This window comes from Oncorhynchus tshawytscha, linkage group LG19, assembly GCF_018296145.1.
Source record: "Oncorhynchus tshawytscha isolate Ot180627B linkage group LG19, Otsh_v2.0, whole genome shotgun sequence".
Lineage (NCBI taxonomy): Eukaryota > Metazoa > Chordata > Actinopteri > Salmoniformes > Salmonidae > Oncorhynchus > Oncorhynchus tshawytscha.
Genome location: NC_056447.1, coordinates 51,101,442 through 51,120,314, shown reverse-complemented (window position 1 = coordinate 51,120,314; position 18,873 = coordinate 51,101,442). Strand labels below are relative to the sequence as shown.

Sequence of the window (18,873 nt, the reverse complement as noted above, 5' to 3'; positions counted from 1 at the left end):
GTTCGGGCGGTGTTTTCGGCGGTCGACGTCACCGATCACTGATCCATTTTTCATTTTCCATTGGTTTTGTCTTGTCTTCCTTTACACCTGGTTCCAATCCCGTCAATTACATGTTGTGTATTTAACCCTCTGTTCCCCCTCATGTCCTTGTTGGAGATTGTTTGATTGTATTATCAGTTGGTGCGCGACGGGTTTTGTACCCACTTTTTATTATTTTTGTAATTTTGGTTTTGGAGTTTTGTGAAGCACTTATTGAACAACTCCGTTTATACCAAGTTTGAGTCTCCTGCGCCTGCCACCCACAACGCACCCATTACAGATATAGATACTTTTGTACCTGTTTCCTCAAGCATCTTCACAAGGTCCTTTGCTGTTGTTCTGGGATTGATTTGCACTTTTCACACCAAAGAACATTCATCTCTAGGAGACAGAACGCGCCTCCTTCCTGAGTGGTATGACGTCTGCGTGGTCCCATGGTGTTTATACTTTCGTACTATTGTGTTTATACTTGCGTACTAGATTAACGTGGTACCTTCAGGCATTTGGAAGTTGCTCCCAATGATGAACCAGACTTGTGGAGGTCTACAAAAAAAATTCTGGGGTCTTTGCTGATTTCTTTGGATTATTCCATGATGTCAAGAAAAGAGGCACTGAGTTTGAAGGTAGGCCTTAAAATACATCCACAGGTACACCCCCAATTGACTGAAATTATGTCAATTAGCCTATCAGAAGCTTCTAAAGCCATGACATAATTTTAAGGAATTTTACAAGCTGTTTAAAGGCACAGTCAACTTAGTGAATGTAAACTTCTGACCCACTGGAATTGTGAAATAATATGTCTGTAAACAATTGTTGGAAAATTTACTTGTGTCATGCACAAAGTAGATGTCCTAACAGACTTGCCAAAACTATAGTTTGTTAACAAGAAATGTGTGGAGTGGTTGAAAAATGAGTTTTAATCACTCCAACCTAAGTGTACGTAAACTTCCGACTTCAACTGTATCTGTCACTATAGATAAATCACAATGGTACACATCTGACATGATGTCAACACTCCTGGATAACACACACTCACATACACATACACACACACACACACACACACTCACACACACACACACACACACACACACACACACACAAACACACACACACACAAACACACACACACACACACACACACACACACACTCATATTCTCTTAGATCACACATCAGATATGGTTTCAACACATAAGGAAGAGGACCATATATAATCAATATTCAACCAGAACATTCAGCCAATACGAGACGAACAATACAACTCACACACACACACTATGAATAAGCAAAAAAACACCCAGAACACTCTGAGAATACGTGATACGCTCCCTTCGAGAAGAAAAAAATAGAGATCGAGGAAAATCCTCTTCCTAGTATGTGTATGCCAGGGGCGTTGTAAGCTAACCAACAGCAATGACTACATCCCAAATGGCACCCTATTCCCTATATAGTGCACTACTTTGGACAAGAGCCTTATTGGGTGTAATGCACTATATATGGGAATAGGGACCAGAGCCCTGGTCTAAAGTAGTGCGCTATATAGGGAATAGGGTACTATTTGGGATGTACAACTTGGGTAGCAGATTGTCAGGAACACATTATTTGTTATCTCAGGCAAAAGCTAAAGGAAGTCAGGCCCTTCAGATCTTCCCTGTACATTTAAACTCCTTCAAACATGGATTGGAGCTGGTAACTTCAAACACTCCAACCATGAAGTTAATGTTTTGCATGTAGGGCTTTCATTTGATTTGCCGGAAGGGGTTCTGATATATTCAGAGCTAAGCAATAATGATCATGGTTATATACAACTGCTACTACAGTAAATTATGGTTATACACTACCACTACTACAATTATAATTATGGTTATATACTACCACTACTACAGTAAATTATGGTTATATACTACTACTACTACTACTACAATAATAATTATGGTTATATACTACTACTACAATTATAATTATGGTTATATACTACTACTACAACTGTAATTATGGTTATACACTACCACTACTACAGTAAATTATGGTTATATACTACTACTACTACAGTAAATTATGGTTATATACTACTACTACAATAATAATTATGGTTATATACGACTACTACTACAATTATAATTATGGTTATATACTACTACTACTACAGTAAATTATGGTTATATAGATCTGATAGATCTGTTGAATCTGACAATTAATCTTAATGGTTGTACAGTCGTCTCAAATAAAACTGTGAAGGACCTCGGCGTTACTCTGGACCCTGATCTCTCTTTTGAAGAACATATCAAGACCATTTCAAGGACAGCTTTTTTCCATCTACGTAACATTGCAAAAATCAGAAACTTTCTGTCCAAAAATGATGCAGAAAAATTAATCCATGCTTTTGTCACTTCTAGGTTAAATTACTGCAATGCTCTATTTTCCGGCTACCCGGATAAAGCACTAAATAAACTTCAGTTAGTGCTAAATACGGCTGCTAGAATCCTGACTAGAACCAAAAAATTTGATCATATTACTCCAGTGCTAGCCTCTCTACACTGGCTTCCTGTGAAAGCAAGGGCTGATTTCAAGGTTTTACTGCTAACCTACAAAGCATTACATGGGCTTGCTCCTACCTATCTCTCTGATTTGGTCCTGCCGTACATACCTACACGTACGCTACGGTCACAAGATGCAGGCCTCCTAATTGTCCCTAGAATTTCTAAGCAAACAGCTGGAGGCAGGGCTTTCTCCTATAGAGCTCCATTTTTATGGAACGGTCTGCCTACCCATGTCAGAGACGCAAACTCGGTCTCAACCTTTAAGTCTTTACTGAAGACTCATCTCTTCAGTGGGTCATATGATTGAGTGTAGTCTGGCCCAGGAGTGGGAAGGTGAACGGAAAGGCTCTGGAGCAACGAACCGCCCTTGCTGTCTCTGCCTGGCCGGTTCCCCTCTTTCCACTGGGATTCTCTGCCTCTAACCCTATCTCATGCCGTCCCTGGAATGGGTGCGTCACCTGAGTGGGTTGATTCACTGTTGTGGTCATCCTGTCTGGGTTGGCGCCCCCCCTTGGGTTGTGCCGTGGCGGAGATCTTTGTGGGCTATACTCAGCCTTGTCTCAGGATGGTAAGTTGGTGGTTGAAGATATCCCTCTAGTGGTGTGGGGGCTGTGCTTTGGCAAAGTGGGTGGGGTTATATCCTTCCTGTTTGGCCCTGTCCGGGGGTGTCCTCGGATGGGGCCACAGTGTCTCCTGACCCCTCCTGTCTCAGCCTCCAGTATTTATGCTGCAGTAGTTTATGTGTCGGGGGGCTGGGGTCAGTTTGTTATATCTGGAGTACTTCTCCTGTCCTATTCGGTGTCCTGTGTGAATCTAAGTGTGCGTTCTCTAATTCTCTCCTTCTCTCTAACTTTCTCTCTCTCGGAGGACCTGAGCCCTAGGACCATGCCCCAGGACTACCTGACATGATGACTCCTTGCTGTCCCCAGTCCACCTGGCCATGCTGCTGTTCCAGTTTCAACTGACCTGAGCCCTAGGACCATGCCCCAGGACTACCTGACATGATGACTCCTTGCTGTCCCCAGTCCACCTGGCCATGCTGCTGCTCCAGTTTCAACTTCCACCTGACTGTGCTGCTGCTCCTGTTTCAACTGTTCTGCCTTATTATTATTCGACCATGCTGGTCATTTATGAACATTTGAACATCTTGGCCATGTTCTGTTATAATCTCCACCCGGCACAGCCAGAAGAGGACTGGCCACCCCACATAGCCTGGTTCCTCTCTAGGTTTCTTCCTAGGTTTTGGCCTTTCTAGGGAGTTTTTCCTAGCCACCGTGCTTCTACACCTGCATTGCTTGCTGTTTGGGGTTTTAGGCTGGGTTTCTGTACAGCACTTTGAGATATCAGCTGATGTACGAAGGGCTATATAAATAAATTTGATTTGATTTGATTTGATTACTACTACTATTATAATTATGGTTATATACTACTACTACTACAATAATAATTATGGTTATATACTACTACTACAATAATAATTATGGTTATATACTACTACAACTACGACAATAATAATTATGGTTATATACTACTACTACAATAATAATTATGGTTATATACTACTACTACAATAATAATTATGGTTATATACTACTACTACTACAATTATAATTATGGTTATATACTACTACTACAACTGCAATTATGGTTATTTTCTACTACTACAATAGTAACTATGGTTATATACTACTACTACAATAATAATTATGGCTATATACTACAACTACAATAATAATTATGGTTATATACTACTACTAAAATAATAATTGTGGTTATATACTACTACTACAATAATAATTATGGTTATATACTACTACTACAATAGTAACTATGGTTATATACTACTACTACAATAATAATTGTGGTTATATACTACTACTAAAATAATAATTGTGGTTATATACTACTATTACTACAATAATAATTGTGGTTATATACTAGTATTTATAATTATATAATACTACAATAATAATTATGCTTATATACTACTACTACAATAGTAAATATGGTTATGTACTACTATTACAATAATAATTATGGATATATACTACAACTACTACAATAATAAGTATGGTTATATACTAAAACTACAATAGTAAATATGGTTATATACTACAACTACAATAATAATTATGGTTATATACTACTACTACAATTATAATTATGGTAATATACTACAACTACAATAATAATTATGGTTATATACTACTACTACTACAATAATAATTATGGTTATATACTACTACTACAATAATAATTATGGTTATATACTACTACTACTACTACAATTATAATTATGGTTATATACTACTACTACTACAATAATAATTATGGTTATATACTACTACTACTACAATAATAATTATGGTTATATACTACAACTACTACAATTATAATTATAGTTATATACTACTACTACTACAATAATAATGATGGTTATATACTACTACTACTACAATAATAATTATGGTTATATACTACTACTACTACAATAATAATTATGGTTATATACTACTATTACAATAATAATTATGGTTATATACTACTACTACAATAATAATTATGGTTATATACTACTACTACAATAATAATTATGGTTATATACTACTACTACAATAATAATTATCGTTATATACTTCTACTACAATTATAATTATGGTTATATACAACTACGACAATAATAATTATGGTTATATACTACTACTACAATAATAATTATGGTTATATACTACTACTACCACAATAATAATTATGGTTATATACTACTACTACTACAATTATAATTATGGTTATATACTACTATTACAATAATAATTATGGTTATATACTACTACTACAATTATAATTATGGTTATATACTACTACTACAATAATAATTATGGTAATATACTACTACTACAATTATAATTATGGTTATATACTACTACTACAACTGCAATTATGGTTATTTTCTACTACTACAATAGTAACTATGGTTATATACTACTACTACAATAATAATTATGGCTATATACTACAACTACAATAATAATTATGGTTATATACTACTACTAAAATAATAATTGTGGTTATATACTACTACTACAATAATAATTATGGTTATATACTACTACTACAATAGTAACTATGGTTATATACTACTACTACAATAATAATTGTGGTTATATACTACTACTAAAATAATAATTGTGGTTATATACTACTATTACTACAATAATAATTGTGGTTATATACTAGTATTTATAATTATATAATACTACAATAATAATTATGCTTATATACTACTACTACTGTAGTAAATATGGTTATATAGTACTATTACAATAATAATTATGGTTATATACTACTACTACAATAGTAAATATGGTTATGTACTACTATTACAATAATAATTATGGATATATACTACAACTACTACAATAATAAGTATGGTTATATACTACTACTACAATAGTAAATATGGTTATATACTACAACTACAATAATAATGATGGTTATATACTACTACTACAATTATAATTATGGTAATATACTACAACTAAAATAATAATTATGGTTATATACTACTACTACTACAATAATAATTATGGTTATATACTACTACTACAATAATAATTATGGTTATATACTACTACTACTACAATTATAATTATGGTTATATACTACTACTACTACAATAATAATTATGGTTATATACTACTACTACTACAATAATAATTATTGTTATATACTACAACTACTACAATTATAATTATGGTTATATACTACTACTACTACAATAATAATTATGGTTATATACTACTACTACTACAATAATAATTATGGTTATATACTACTACTACTACAATAATAATTATGGTTATATACTACTATTACAATAATAATTATGGTTATATACTACTACTACAATAATAATTATGGTTATATACTACTACTACAATAATAATTATCGTTATATACTTCTACTACAATTATAATTATGGTTATATACTACTACTACAATAATAATTATGGTTATATACTACTACTACTACAGTAAATTATGGTTATGTACTACTACTACAATAATAATTATGGTTATATACTACTACTACAATAATAATTATGGTTATATACTACTACTGCAATTATAATTATGGTTATATACTACTACTACAATTATAATTATGGTTATATACTACAACTACGCTAATAACTATGGTTATCTACTACTACTACAATTATAATTATGGTTACATACTACTACTACAATAATAATTATTATGGTTATATACTACAATAATAATTATGGTTATATACTACTACTACAATTATAATTATGGTTATATACTACAATAATAATTATGGTTATATACTACTACTACTACAATTATAAATATGGTTATACTCCTTCAATAATAATTATTGTTTTTACTACCTTTATTTAACTCAACAAGACAGTTAAGAACAAATTCTTATTTTCAATGACGGTCTAGGAACAGTGGGTTCAGGGGCAGAACGACAGATTTGTACCTTGTCAGCTCGGGGATTTGAACTTGCAACCTTCTGGTTACTAGTCCAATGCTCTAACCACTAGGCTACCCTGCCGCCCCAGGGTACAATAGTTAAGTACAATAGTTAAGGGTGCTGTACTGCAGCGCCAGCTGTGCCATCAGAGTCCCTGGGTTCGCGCCCAGGCTCTGTCGTAACCGGCCGCGACCCGGAGGTCCGTGGGGCGACGCACAATTGGCCTAGCGTCGTCCGGGTTAGGGAGGGCTTGGTCGGTGGGGATGTCCTTGTCTCATCGCGCACCAGCGACGCCTGTGGCGGGCCGGGTGCAGTGCGCGCTAACCAAGGTTGCCAGGTGCACGGTGTTTCCTCCGACACATTGGTGCGGCTGGCTTCCGGGTTGGATGCGCGCTGTGTTAAGAAGCAGTGCGGCTGGTTGGGTTGTGTATCAGTGGACGCATGACTTTCAACCTTCGTCTCTCCCGAGCCGTACGGGAGTTGTAGCGATGAGACAAGATAGTAGCTACTCCAACAATTGGATACCACGAAATTGGGGAGGGGTCAAATTCAAAAAAAAAAAAAAAAAAAGACACACAGTTGAACTCTGACCTCTACTTGTGCCTCAGATGGACTCAGAGTGGCTGGTGTGGCCAGATGTGCAGTGTGGCGTGCCTGTCTTTCCCCTCTCTCCTCTCCTCTCTCTCCTCTCTCTCCTCTCTCCCTCTCTCTCCTCTCCCACTCTCTCTCCTCTCTCACTCTCCTCTCTCTCCTCTCTCACTCTCTTCTGTCTCCTCTCTCCCCTCTCCCTCTCTCCCCTCTCCTCTCTCTCCTCTCTCCTCTCTCTCACTCTCTCCTCTCTCCTCTCTCTCCTCTCTCACTCTCTCCTCTCTCCCTCTCTCCCCCTCTCTCCCCTCTCCTCTCCTGCCTCTCCTCCCTCTCCCCTTCTCCCCTCAATCCTCTCTCTCCCCCCTCCTCTCTCTCTCCTCTCTCTCCTCTCCTTCCTTATGGGTTTCGCTTGACTTTGGTCATTTTCACAGCTGCCCTCATTTCAGCGGTGCACTCCATTGCACCTTAAATTACTTCAGCGATCTGAAGCACCAAAAAAAAATCCCTGCCCAGCTCATTCACACTGACCGTTGTAATACCTTAGCAAGTAAACAAACCATTATCACATTACCCTGACCATTGTAATATTGTAGCAAGTAAACAAACCATTATCACATTACCCTGACCATTGTAATATTGTAGCAAGTAAACAAACCATTATCACATTACCCTGACCATTGTAATACTGTAGCAAGTAAACAAACCATTATCACATTACCCTGCCCATTGCAATACCTTAACAAGTAAACAAACCATTACCACATTACCCTGACCATTGTAATACCTTAACAAGTAAACAAGCCATTACCACATTACCCTGACCATTGTAATACTGTAACAAGTAAACAAACCATTACCACATTACCCTGACCATTGTAATACTGTAACAAGTAAACAAACCATTACCACATTACCCTGACCATTGTAATACCTTAACAAGTAAACAAACCATTACCACATTACCCTGACCATTGTAATACCTTAACAAGTAAACAAACCATTACCACATTACCCTGACTGTGGAGCAGCTAGAGAGGGATATATGTGGCAAGAAAACTCATAATAGACTCAATCTAGATACTAGATATACTGTATAAGCCCAGTACTGTATGGTACTAGATACACTGCACTGTATAAAACCAGTCTCTCATGATACTAAATACATTGTATATTGTCAAATGTTCTGTAGGTTTTGGTTCTATCTCAACTGGAGAGGGCTGTACTGTACTGTACGTAGCAAGAAACCAGATATACACTTCAAATCAGAGCCTGCCCCCTATGCACTATAGATCTAAATGATCTGGTAATAACTCCTCCATTTTGGATCGTGCGATAGTCTCAGATTCTATTGGTACTGTATATACAGTATAGCATCTCATTTCCCCATATTGAATAGACTGTCATAAATATTTCTAGATATCCCTGACCTTTAAAGATTTCAAGATCCACTCCATACCATCATATGAATTTCATATTTGCCAAGAATTGAACTTATAAAGGGTTTCTCGAGGGTAGTGAAACCTTGGGCAGCGACCTGCTCCATCTCAACAGTAAAGAGGCATTTTATCTTCTTCTTCTGTGGTATGTCCCAGAGCACCACAGCTTGTCTTCTTCTGTGGTATGTCCCAGAGCACCACAGCTTGTCTTCTTCTGTTGTATGTCCCAGAGCACCACAGCTTGTCTTCTTCTGTTGTATGTCCCAGAGCACCACAGCTTGTCTTCTTCTGTGGTATGTCACAGAGCACCACAGCTTGTCTTCTTCTGTGGTATGTCCCAGAGCACCACAACTTGTCTTCTTCTGTGGTATGTCCCAGAGCACCACAGCTTGTCTTCTTCTGTGGTATGTCCCAGAGCACCACAGCTTGTCTTCTTCTGTTGTATGTCCCAGAGCACCACAGCTTGTCTTCTTCTGTTGTATGTCCCAGAGCACCACAGCTTGTCTTCTTCTGTGGTATGTCCCAGAGCACCACAGCTTGTCTTCTTCTGTGGTATGTCCCAGAGCACCACAGCTTGTCTTCTTCTGTTGTATGTCCCAGAGCACCACAGCTTGTCTTCTTCTGTTGTATGTCCCAGAGCACCACAGCTTGTCTTCTTCTGTTGTATGTCCCAGAGCACCACAGCTTGTCTTCTTCTGTTGTATGTCCCAGAGCACCACAGCTTGTCTTCTTCTGTTGTATGTCCCAGAGCACCACAGCTTGTCTTCTTCTGTTGTATGTCCCAGAGCACCACAGCTTGTCTTCTTCTTGTCAGCTTGTCTTCTTCTGTGGTATGTCCCAGAGCACCACAGCTTGTCTTCTTCTGTTGTATGTCCCAGAGCACCACAGCTTGTCTTCTTCTGTTGTATGTCCCAGAGCACCACAGCTTGTCTTCTTCTGTGGTATGTCCCAGAGCACCACAGCTTGTCTTCTTCTGTGGTATGTCCCAGAGCACCACAGCTTGTCTTCTTCTGTGGTATGTCCCAGAGCACCACAGCTTATCTTCTTCTGTGGTATGTCCCAGAGCACCACAGCTTGTCTTCTTCTGTGGTATGTCCCAGAGCACCACAGCTTGTCTTCTTCTGTGGTATGTCCCACAGAGCACCACAGCTTGTCTTCTTCCCAGAGCACCACAGCTTGTCTTCTTCTGTGGTATGTCCCAGAGCACCACAGCTATGTCTTCTTCTGTGGTATGTCCCAGAGCACCACAGCTTGTCTTCTTCTGTGGTATGTCCCAGAGCACCACAGCTCATCTTCTTCTGTGGTATGTCCCAGAGCACCACAGCTTCCCAGAGCACCACAGCTCATCTTCTTCTGTGGTATGTCCCAGACGATCACAGCTTGTGGTATGTCCCAGAGCACCACAGCTCATCTTCTTCTGTGGTATGTCCCAGAGCACCACAGCTTGTCTTCTTCTGTGGTATGTCCCAGACGATCACAGCTTGTCTTCTTCTGTGGTATGTTCCAGACGACCACAGCTTGCCTTCTTCTGTGGTATGCCCCAGACGACCACAGCTTGTCTTCTTTTGTGGTATGTCCCAGAGCACCACAGCTTGTCTTCTTTTGTGGTATATCAAAGAGCACCACAGCTTTCCACAGCTTGAATATAGGTTGTATTTACAATGGTGTTTGTTCTTCACTGGTTGCCCTTTTCTTGTGGCAACAGGTCACAAATCTTACTGCTGTGACGGCACACTGCGGTATTTCACCCAATAGATATGGGAGTTTATCAAGATCTGTGTAATCTGTCTCTAATATGGTCATACATTTGGCAGGAGGTTAGGAAGTGCAGCTCAGTTTCCACCTCATTTTGTGGGCAGTGTACACATAGCCTGTCTTCTCTTGAGAGCCAGGTCTGCCTATGGCGGCCGTTCTCAATAGCAAGGCTATGCTCGCTGAGTCTGTACATAGTCAAAGCTTTCCTTAATTTGGGGTCAGTAACAGTGGTCAGGTATTCTGCCACTGTGTACTCTCTGTTTAGGGCCAAATAGCATTCTAGTTTGCTCTCTCTCTCTCTCTCTCTCTCTCTCTCTCTCTCCTCTCTCCTCTCCCCTCTCTGTCCTCTCTCTCTCTGTCCTCTCCCTCTCTGTCCTCTCCCTCTCTGTCCTCTCTCTCTGTCCTCTCCCTCTGTCCTCTCCCTCTGTCCTCTCCCTCTCTGTCCTCTCTCTGTCCTCTCCCGCTGTCCTCTCCCTCTCTGTCCTCTCCCTCTGTCCTCTCCCTCTCTGTCCTCTCTCTCTGTCCTCTCCTGCTGTCCTCTCCTCTGTCCCTCCCTCTGTCCTCTCTCTCTGTCCCTCTCTCTCTGTCCTCTCCTCTGTCCTCTCCCTCTGTCTCTCTCTCTGTCCTCTCACTCTGTCCTCTCCCTCTGTCCTCTCCCTCTCTGTCCTCTCTCTCTGTCCTCTCCCGCTGTCCTCTCCCTCTCTGTCCTCTATCTCTGTCCTCTCCCTCTGTCCTCTCACTCTGTCCTCTCCCTCTCTGTCCACTCTCTCTGTCCTCTCCCGCTGTCCTCTCCCTCTCTGTCCACTCTCTCTGTCATCTCTCTCTCTCCTCCACCTCTCCTCCTCTCCCCCTGTGTCTGCATGTCTGCTTAAGCACGATCAATGACACATCAGCAGGGGGAGAGGAGTGTCCAGACACTGTCCTGTCTTTACCTCCACAGGATCCAAGGAGAAGGAGGAGTAGGAGGAGATGGAGGAGGAGGAGGAGGAGTAGGAGGAGGAGGAGGAGGAGGAGGAGGAGCAGGGAGGAGGAATAGGATGCAGTAATTGACTATAGAGTGTTTATGGTGAGGAGATAATTGTAACAAAAAATCAAACAGATCTGATTATGGGTTTTGTTTCAACTGCTAGTAGCTGCCCAGCTGCTACCTCCTCCTGGAATTGGTTTGCTTATTATTACTTCCCAAATGGCACCATGCTCCCTTTATAGTGCACTACTTTTGACCAGGGTCCATAGGGATTAGGGTGCCATTTGGGACGCATACCATATCTCTCTAAACTAGAAAGTTAATATCCATATCAGACCTGCATCAGGATTTGGTTAACTTTGATCAATTAGTTGTACGTGCTGTGCTTTAAAACAAACTGATCCACACCATCAGAATCAGAATCACTCGATGTATAGGGGTATATATCCTCTGATTGCTTTATGAAGGTTAGAGGGGGGTTATAGAGGGTTAGAGGAAGGTTAGAGGAGGGTTAGAGGAGGGTTAGAGAGGGTTAGATAGGGGGTTAGAGGAGGGTTAGAGGAGGGTTAGAGGAAGGTTAGAGGAGGGTTAGAGGAGGGTTAGAAGAAGGTTAGAGGAGGGTTAGAGGAGGTTAGAGGAAGGTTAGAAGAGGGTTAGAGGAGGGTTAGAGGACGATTAGAGGAGGATTAGAGGAAGGTTAGAGGACGATTAGAGGAGGGTTAGAGGAGGGTTAGAGGAAGGTTAGAGGAAGGTTATAGGAGGGATAGAGGAGGGTTAGAGGAGGGGTTTACATCTACTTTTGCACATATTATTGGGGGGGAAATGGATGGAGTGTTGTTGCCTTGGTAATCATCAATATTTTGACAAGCCTCTAAGTGCTTACAGGAATATGGGCACATTTTATCATAAATAATGAAAGATTTGAATCAATCCACTGCATGGATAGTAACTGATTTGAACAAATTAAAGACTAGACAACTTGTCAAGTCTTTATTTATTCCTCAGGTCAAAACTCTTGTACAAGTCGTCGCTGTGAAAGAGGTAGTTGCTGTAAAATAGGTAGTTGCTGTAAAATAGGTAGTTGCTGTAAAAGAAGTTGTTGCTGTAAAAGAGGCCTTTGCTGTAAAATAGTTGCTGTAAAAGAGGTAGTTGCTGTAAAAGAGGTTGTTGCTGTAAAAGAGGCCTTTGCTGTAAAATAGTTGCTGTAAAAAAGGTAGCTGCTGTAAAAGAGAGTGTCGCTGTAAAATAGGTTGTTGCTGTAAGAGGCCTTTGCTGTAAAATAGTTGCTGTAAAAGAGGTTGTTGCTGTAAAAGAGGCCTTTGCTGTAAAATAGTAAAATAGTTGCTATAAAAGATGTAAAATAGGTTGTTGCTATAAAAAGTAAAATAGTTGTTGTTGCTGTAAAATAGGTTGTTGCTGTAAAAGAGATAGTTGCTGTAAAATAGTGTTGTAAAAGAGGTTGTTGCTGTAAAAGAGGTCGTTGCTGCGAAACATCATGTATTCCTAGTCAACCAAGCCGCTGAAATAATGGTTCATTATAATACCACGTGGCCATTAATATAAGTGATTTGTAAATGATGATCAATTATTTCTAAATGGTGATAAATTAACATGACACGCAGCACAAATACACACAGATGGTCCTATAATTTAAGGACAATAATTTCCTCTAAACTTGTTTGATGGGTAACCAGCTGCCAGAGAAAGAGCCTGCTGACTGGTGTGAGTGTGGATAGATGAAAACAAATAGAACCTATTTCATTGTTCTGCCACTAGCCTAGATGTACAGTATTCATGCATCCCAAATGGCATCCTATTCTTTACATAGTACCCTACTTTTGACCAGAACCCTATGTGCCCTTGTCAAAAATAGTGCACTATAAAGGGAATAGGGTGCCATTTGAAACGTCATGTTTCCATAATGCATGAATGTTACTGTACAATATGTTTCCATAATGCATGAACATTACTGTAACTGTCATTACACCTGCCAAGAAGAGTTAACACCCTCAGATGCAGCAGTGTGACTGTAATATGGACATTTTCTAGGCATTTTTGTATATGATATGTCACAGTGGTTGAGTGGTCTCTCTCTCTCTCTCTCTCTCTCTCTCTCTCTCTCTCTCTCTCACTCTGTCTCTGTCTCTCTCTCTCTCTCTCTCTCTCTCTCTCTCTCTCTCTCTATTTCTCTCTCACTCTGTCTCTCTCTCACTCTGTCTCTGTCTCTCTCTCTCAGTCTCTCTCTCTCTCTGTCTCTCTGTCTCTCTCTCACTCTCACTCTGTCTCTGTCTCTCTCTCTCTGTCTCTCTCTCACTCTCTCTCTCTCTCTCTTTCTCTCACTCTCTCTGTCTCTGTCTCTCTCTCTCTCTCTCTCTCTCTCTCTCACTCTGTCTCTCTCTCTCTCACTCCCGTCATCCTTGTCAGTTGTCATAATTATCCGTGATCATTGGTCCAAAAACCTCCTAACTTCAATTATTAAAACATTCTTCTATAATAACTTCGAAACTTGAATGTGCTACTGGAAGGTGGCTAGGGAAGGTGGCTAGGGAAGGGAAGGTGGCTAGGGAAGGTGGCTAGGGAAGGTGGCTAGGGAACTGTCAAGCCGAGTTGTATTTCTCCTCTCTCTTTTGAGACACGATAAGTAACAGACTTCATGAGGAGCTCGGTGATCGAAGGAGCAACCCGGGTATTTTTTAACACACGAATTAGGAATGGTCTGATTATTTCCAGGATATGACTTATGTTCACGCTGCATGCTTCAGCCAGCCAGCCAGCCAGGCAGACACTCACACGGTATTTTGTCTGTATTATTTTTGACGGCAGCAGCACAACACAAGATAGCAGTATAGCAACGAACGCTGGCAGCAAGCGCGGCGTTAAATGAAACGCAACGGAGGTTTTCAGCACCATGGAGAGCAACTGTCGCAGCACTCGATCTGCGCGCATAATGGAGTGGAAGGCAGAGAGAGAGAGAATTCCCCTCAAAGAACAATCAATCACTCATATAAGCTACTGACTGGATGAGTGCGGTACATCAATATAGGCTACACATTAATTAAAATGATCGCCTTAACCATGATTAATTAACTTATGCAACATCAGCACATCCAGCCGATTGGCTGCGTTGTTCATTGGCACTCTGGAGACAACGAGGGACGAGTGAAAGAAAGAGTGAGAGAGAAAGAGAGAGAGAGAGAAAGAGAGAGAGACAGAGAGAAAGAGAGAGAGACAGAGATAGAAAGAGACAGAGACAGAGAGAGTGAGAGACAGAGAGAGAGAGAAAGAGAGAGAGACATAGAGGTGTCAATTAGACCTACACTTTCTAACCCTCATTAACTTTGTCAGTAGGCTCATGAGTGGTCCAATATAGCCAACTGAAACGTGGCTTGGAGTTTCTTTAATCAGTTACGTTTACCAGCCTTACAATAAGAGGGTATATAAATTAAAACGTTTACTGTACCATGAAGCTTTCACAGGGTGTGAAATAGTTATGATGGGCATATGATTCATATGATATAATAGAATAGGCCTAGAATGCAGAAGATTGGGCTTTATCAGTGAGAAACTGCAGTGATACGTGACTGTGGTGTAGGCCTACCAATAACCTCTTTAGTAGCCAAGCTCGTTTCGACACGTTCTGAACTGAACACATTCACAACCACCCTCTCCAAGAGGCAACACCTACCCCAGCGTTGTCATGGTGACAATGGTGTACCAGAAAGCAGCGGGAATGCTGGTGAACTTGGTGGAAGCGGAGCCCTTCTCTGCGTAGAACATCACAGTGGCGAAGATAATGATGGCCATGGTGAGGGAGAAGAGGAGGAAGCCCAGCTCCGAGGCGCAGCTCTTCAGTGTGTAGCCCAGGATACGCAGCCCCGCAGAGTGGCGGGAGAATTTGAAAATCCTGAAAACCCGGAAGACCCTGAGGGTGACGAAAGCCCCGCTCACTTGGTCATTGTCCGTCATGACCAAGCCGATGTAGTAAGGCATGATGGCAACCACGTCGATGATGCTCATCACACTCTTCATAAAGTTGTACCGGCTGGGGGCTGCGATTAACCGTAAGAGGTACTCGATGGTAAAGATCATGACGCAGGCCGTGTCCAGGCAGAAGAAGGCCACTGCGTAACGGTCCCCGCATGAGATCTCCTTGGCGCGGTTGGGGAGGGTTCCACACGGCACCGTCTCCACCACGTTGGCCATGACTGAGATGGCTATGAAAAACCCGGTGACATAGTAGAGGACCAGGGCCGTGGTGCTCGTGTGGGGGTTCTCAAAAGCCCGCCACATGTACTCCCGGAATGTCATGTTTAGCGGAGCTATATCTTCTTTCTCATCGTCCTCGTCATCTTGCTGCCTCTCCTGGTTCTCGCGCCGCCGGTCCTTGTACTCCTCATAGCAACAGTCGCCAATAATCTCAGGTATGATCCCAAAAAACGACAACTCTTCATCATAAGCTGCAATACACTCTTGGCGTGGGTAGTGCAGTTTTCCCGTGCGATAGAAATTCAGAATGTGTCTAAAAATATCAGGGTCACGGTCAAAAAAGTACTCTTTTGTTTCCTCGTGGAAAAAGAAATCCTTTTCGGTGCTCCCCAGTAAAGTGTCCGGATAGCGTTCCAAAGTGTTACTCCACGTCTGGAACTTCTGACCGCTGACGTTGAGGATGATAAGTCCCTGGTCTTGGGATTTCTTATTTTCCCGGGGAGGAATGGGCATAGGACCGGTAGCAACCGGCATCCATCCTATAGCCGCCGCTCGGGCGAAGGGGAGCCATGCCGCCACTCCTGCAGCCATGCTGACTGGTTGGAACGAGCCGGTGTGTTTTGAACGAACCTGCTGCTTCGGCAATCACAGTGCTATGGCTTGGACATGGATAGGTGAATGGACATCTACAGAGGGGACAATACAAGGTATTAGAATAGCATTGGCAAAACTATATTCAAAAGCTTAAGTTCATGTTGGCTATAGGCTAATGTGGGTTATTTTAGATGGTCTAATGTTAAATCTAGACTTTTGGTTTGTAATATAGTTGGGGTTGGGGAGTAGAGGATGGCAAGCACTCTACAGTGATTTTCAATTAAAGTTGTCAATTGTTTTGTTGCAAAGAATATAAATGGGAACTAAACACACACACATCAGTCTAAATATGAACAATTGAAACAGAAAAAAATATAGATTTAATGAAAATCTTACCATAACTTGTTCTTCACAATGCATAGTTAAATCATTGAAACACAATCTGTCTCCATACGAGTAGCGGTAGTAACCGGAAGGTTGCAAGTTCAAATCCCCGAGCTGACAAGGTACAAATCTGTCGTTCTGCCCCTGGACAAGCAGTTAACCCACAGTTCCTAAGCCGTCATTGAAAATAAGAATTTGTTCTTAACTGACTTGTCTGGTTAAATAAAGGTAAAATTTAAAAAAAACAGACTACTTCTGTTCCACGCGCTTCACTTTACGCCAACAAGCAGGGACAATCCTCCAAGCAAAGCCCTGGTAAATAACGGAGCATCAACAAGTTAGAGAATCAGCCAGTAGTTTCAGCGGTCTCCCTCTATCCACGTTCGATATTCCATCCACCGTTTATCTTTACATCACCCGGTAAGAAAGAGAAAACGGTCAGTTAGCGGTGTCTCTCCGGTGCCTATTTTCTTCTGTTGCAGCTGCTCCGCAATAAAAGCGCAACTAATCTGCTCCTCTCACATCCACTGACTGACTGCAAGACCACCCCCTCAGGAACTGAGCGAGAGTGTGGAGAAAAGAGAGGAGACGGGAAAAGATGCAGCTATTAAAAAGGAGTGGTCTCCCCGCAGGTTTAGAAATTTCACAACTGGTGGTGTGGTTCGTTAAAAAAGATTAACTCATTAATATAAAACGGGAAGTCACGAATTAGGTGTTATCTCCAAAACTGTGAAAGTTATCCGCTACCGACTGGGAGCCTATTTGCTTTGGATCACTGAAATTCATCGTGATTTCCCGCGATGACTCGTTATGTTTAGTGTAGTGTGTGTCAAGTGCTGTTCGCGTTCGTTACATCATTTTATAACAGTTGGAATATGAGTGAATTATGTTAAATGCTCACTCAGCTATTTTTTCCGTGTATCTTATACGGGTATTTTGCTGAGAAGCCTTGTAATTGTGCTTATAGATCCGCATTGCTCGCTCTTTAGGGTTTTAGGTTGGGTATCTGTAAAGTATCAGGGAGTCATACCGAGACCAAGGTCTCTTTTACTGATGAACCCTGAATTACATAAATAACAGAAAATACACACATTTAATATAAATACAAAATGCAAGTAGAAAGAGAAACATGGTCATAAAGAACATACACATTGATCAGTAATAAGATCCTCAATCAGCCTTCTGAATTGACCGAGTGACACCAGAACATCACATTCATCAGTAATAAGATCCTCAATCAGCCTTCTGAATTGACCGAGTGACACCAGAACATCACATTCATCAGTAATAAGATCCTCAATCAGCCTTCTGAATTGCCCTAGTGACACCAGAACATCACATTGATCAGTAATAAGATCCTCAATCAGCCTTCTGAATTGACCGAGTGACACCAGAACATCACATTGATCAGTAATAAGATCCTCAATCAGCCTTCTGAATTGCCCTAGTGACACCAGAACATCACATTCATCAGTAATAAGATCCTCAATCAGCCTTCTGAATTGACCTAGTGACACCAGAACATCACATTCATCAGTAATAAGGTCCTCAATCAGCCTTCTGAATTGCCCTAGTGACACCAGAACATCACATTCATCAGTAATAAGATCCTCAATCAGCCTTCTGAATTGACCTAGTGACACCAGAACATCACATTCATCAGTAATAAGATCCTCAATCAGCCTTCTGAATTGACCTAGTGACACCAGAACATCACATTCATCAGTAATAAGATCCTCAATCAGCCTTCTGAATTGCCCTAGTGACACCAGAACATCACATTCATCAGTAATAAGATCCTCAATCAGCCTTCTGAATTGCCCTAGTGACACCAGAACATCACATTCATCAGTAAT

General features: G+C 40.9%; 1 protein-coding gene across 1 annotated transcript; it reads right to left on the bottom strand.

Annotated features, from left to right (window-relative positions):
- Nucleotides 1–15,514: 15,514 nt before the first annotated feature.
- LOC112218927 (potassium voltage-gated channel subfamily D member 2-like) lies at nucleotides 15,515–17,201 on the bottom strand. Its single transcript, XM_042301845.1, has 2 exons — nucleotides 17,030–17,201; nucleotides 15,515–16,725 (listed from the first exon to the last, which is right to left on the bottom strand). The coding sequence occupies exon 2, from the start codon at nucleotides 16,628–16,630 to the stop codon at nucleotides 15,515–15,517; it is 1,116 nt and encodes a 371-aa protein (XP_042157779.1). The 5' UTR covers nucleotides 16,631–16,725; nucleotides 17,030–17,201.
- Between the last annotated feature and the right edge of the window lie 1,672 nt (nucleotides 17,202–18,873).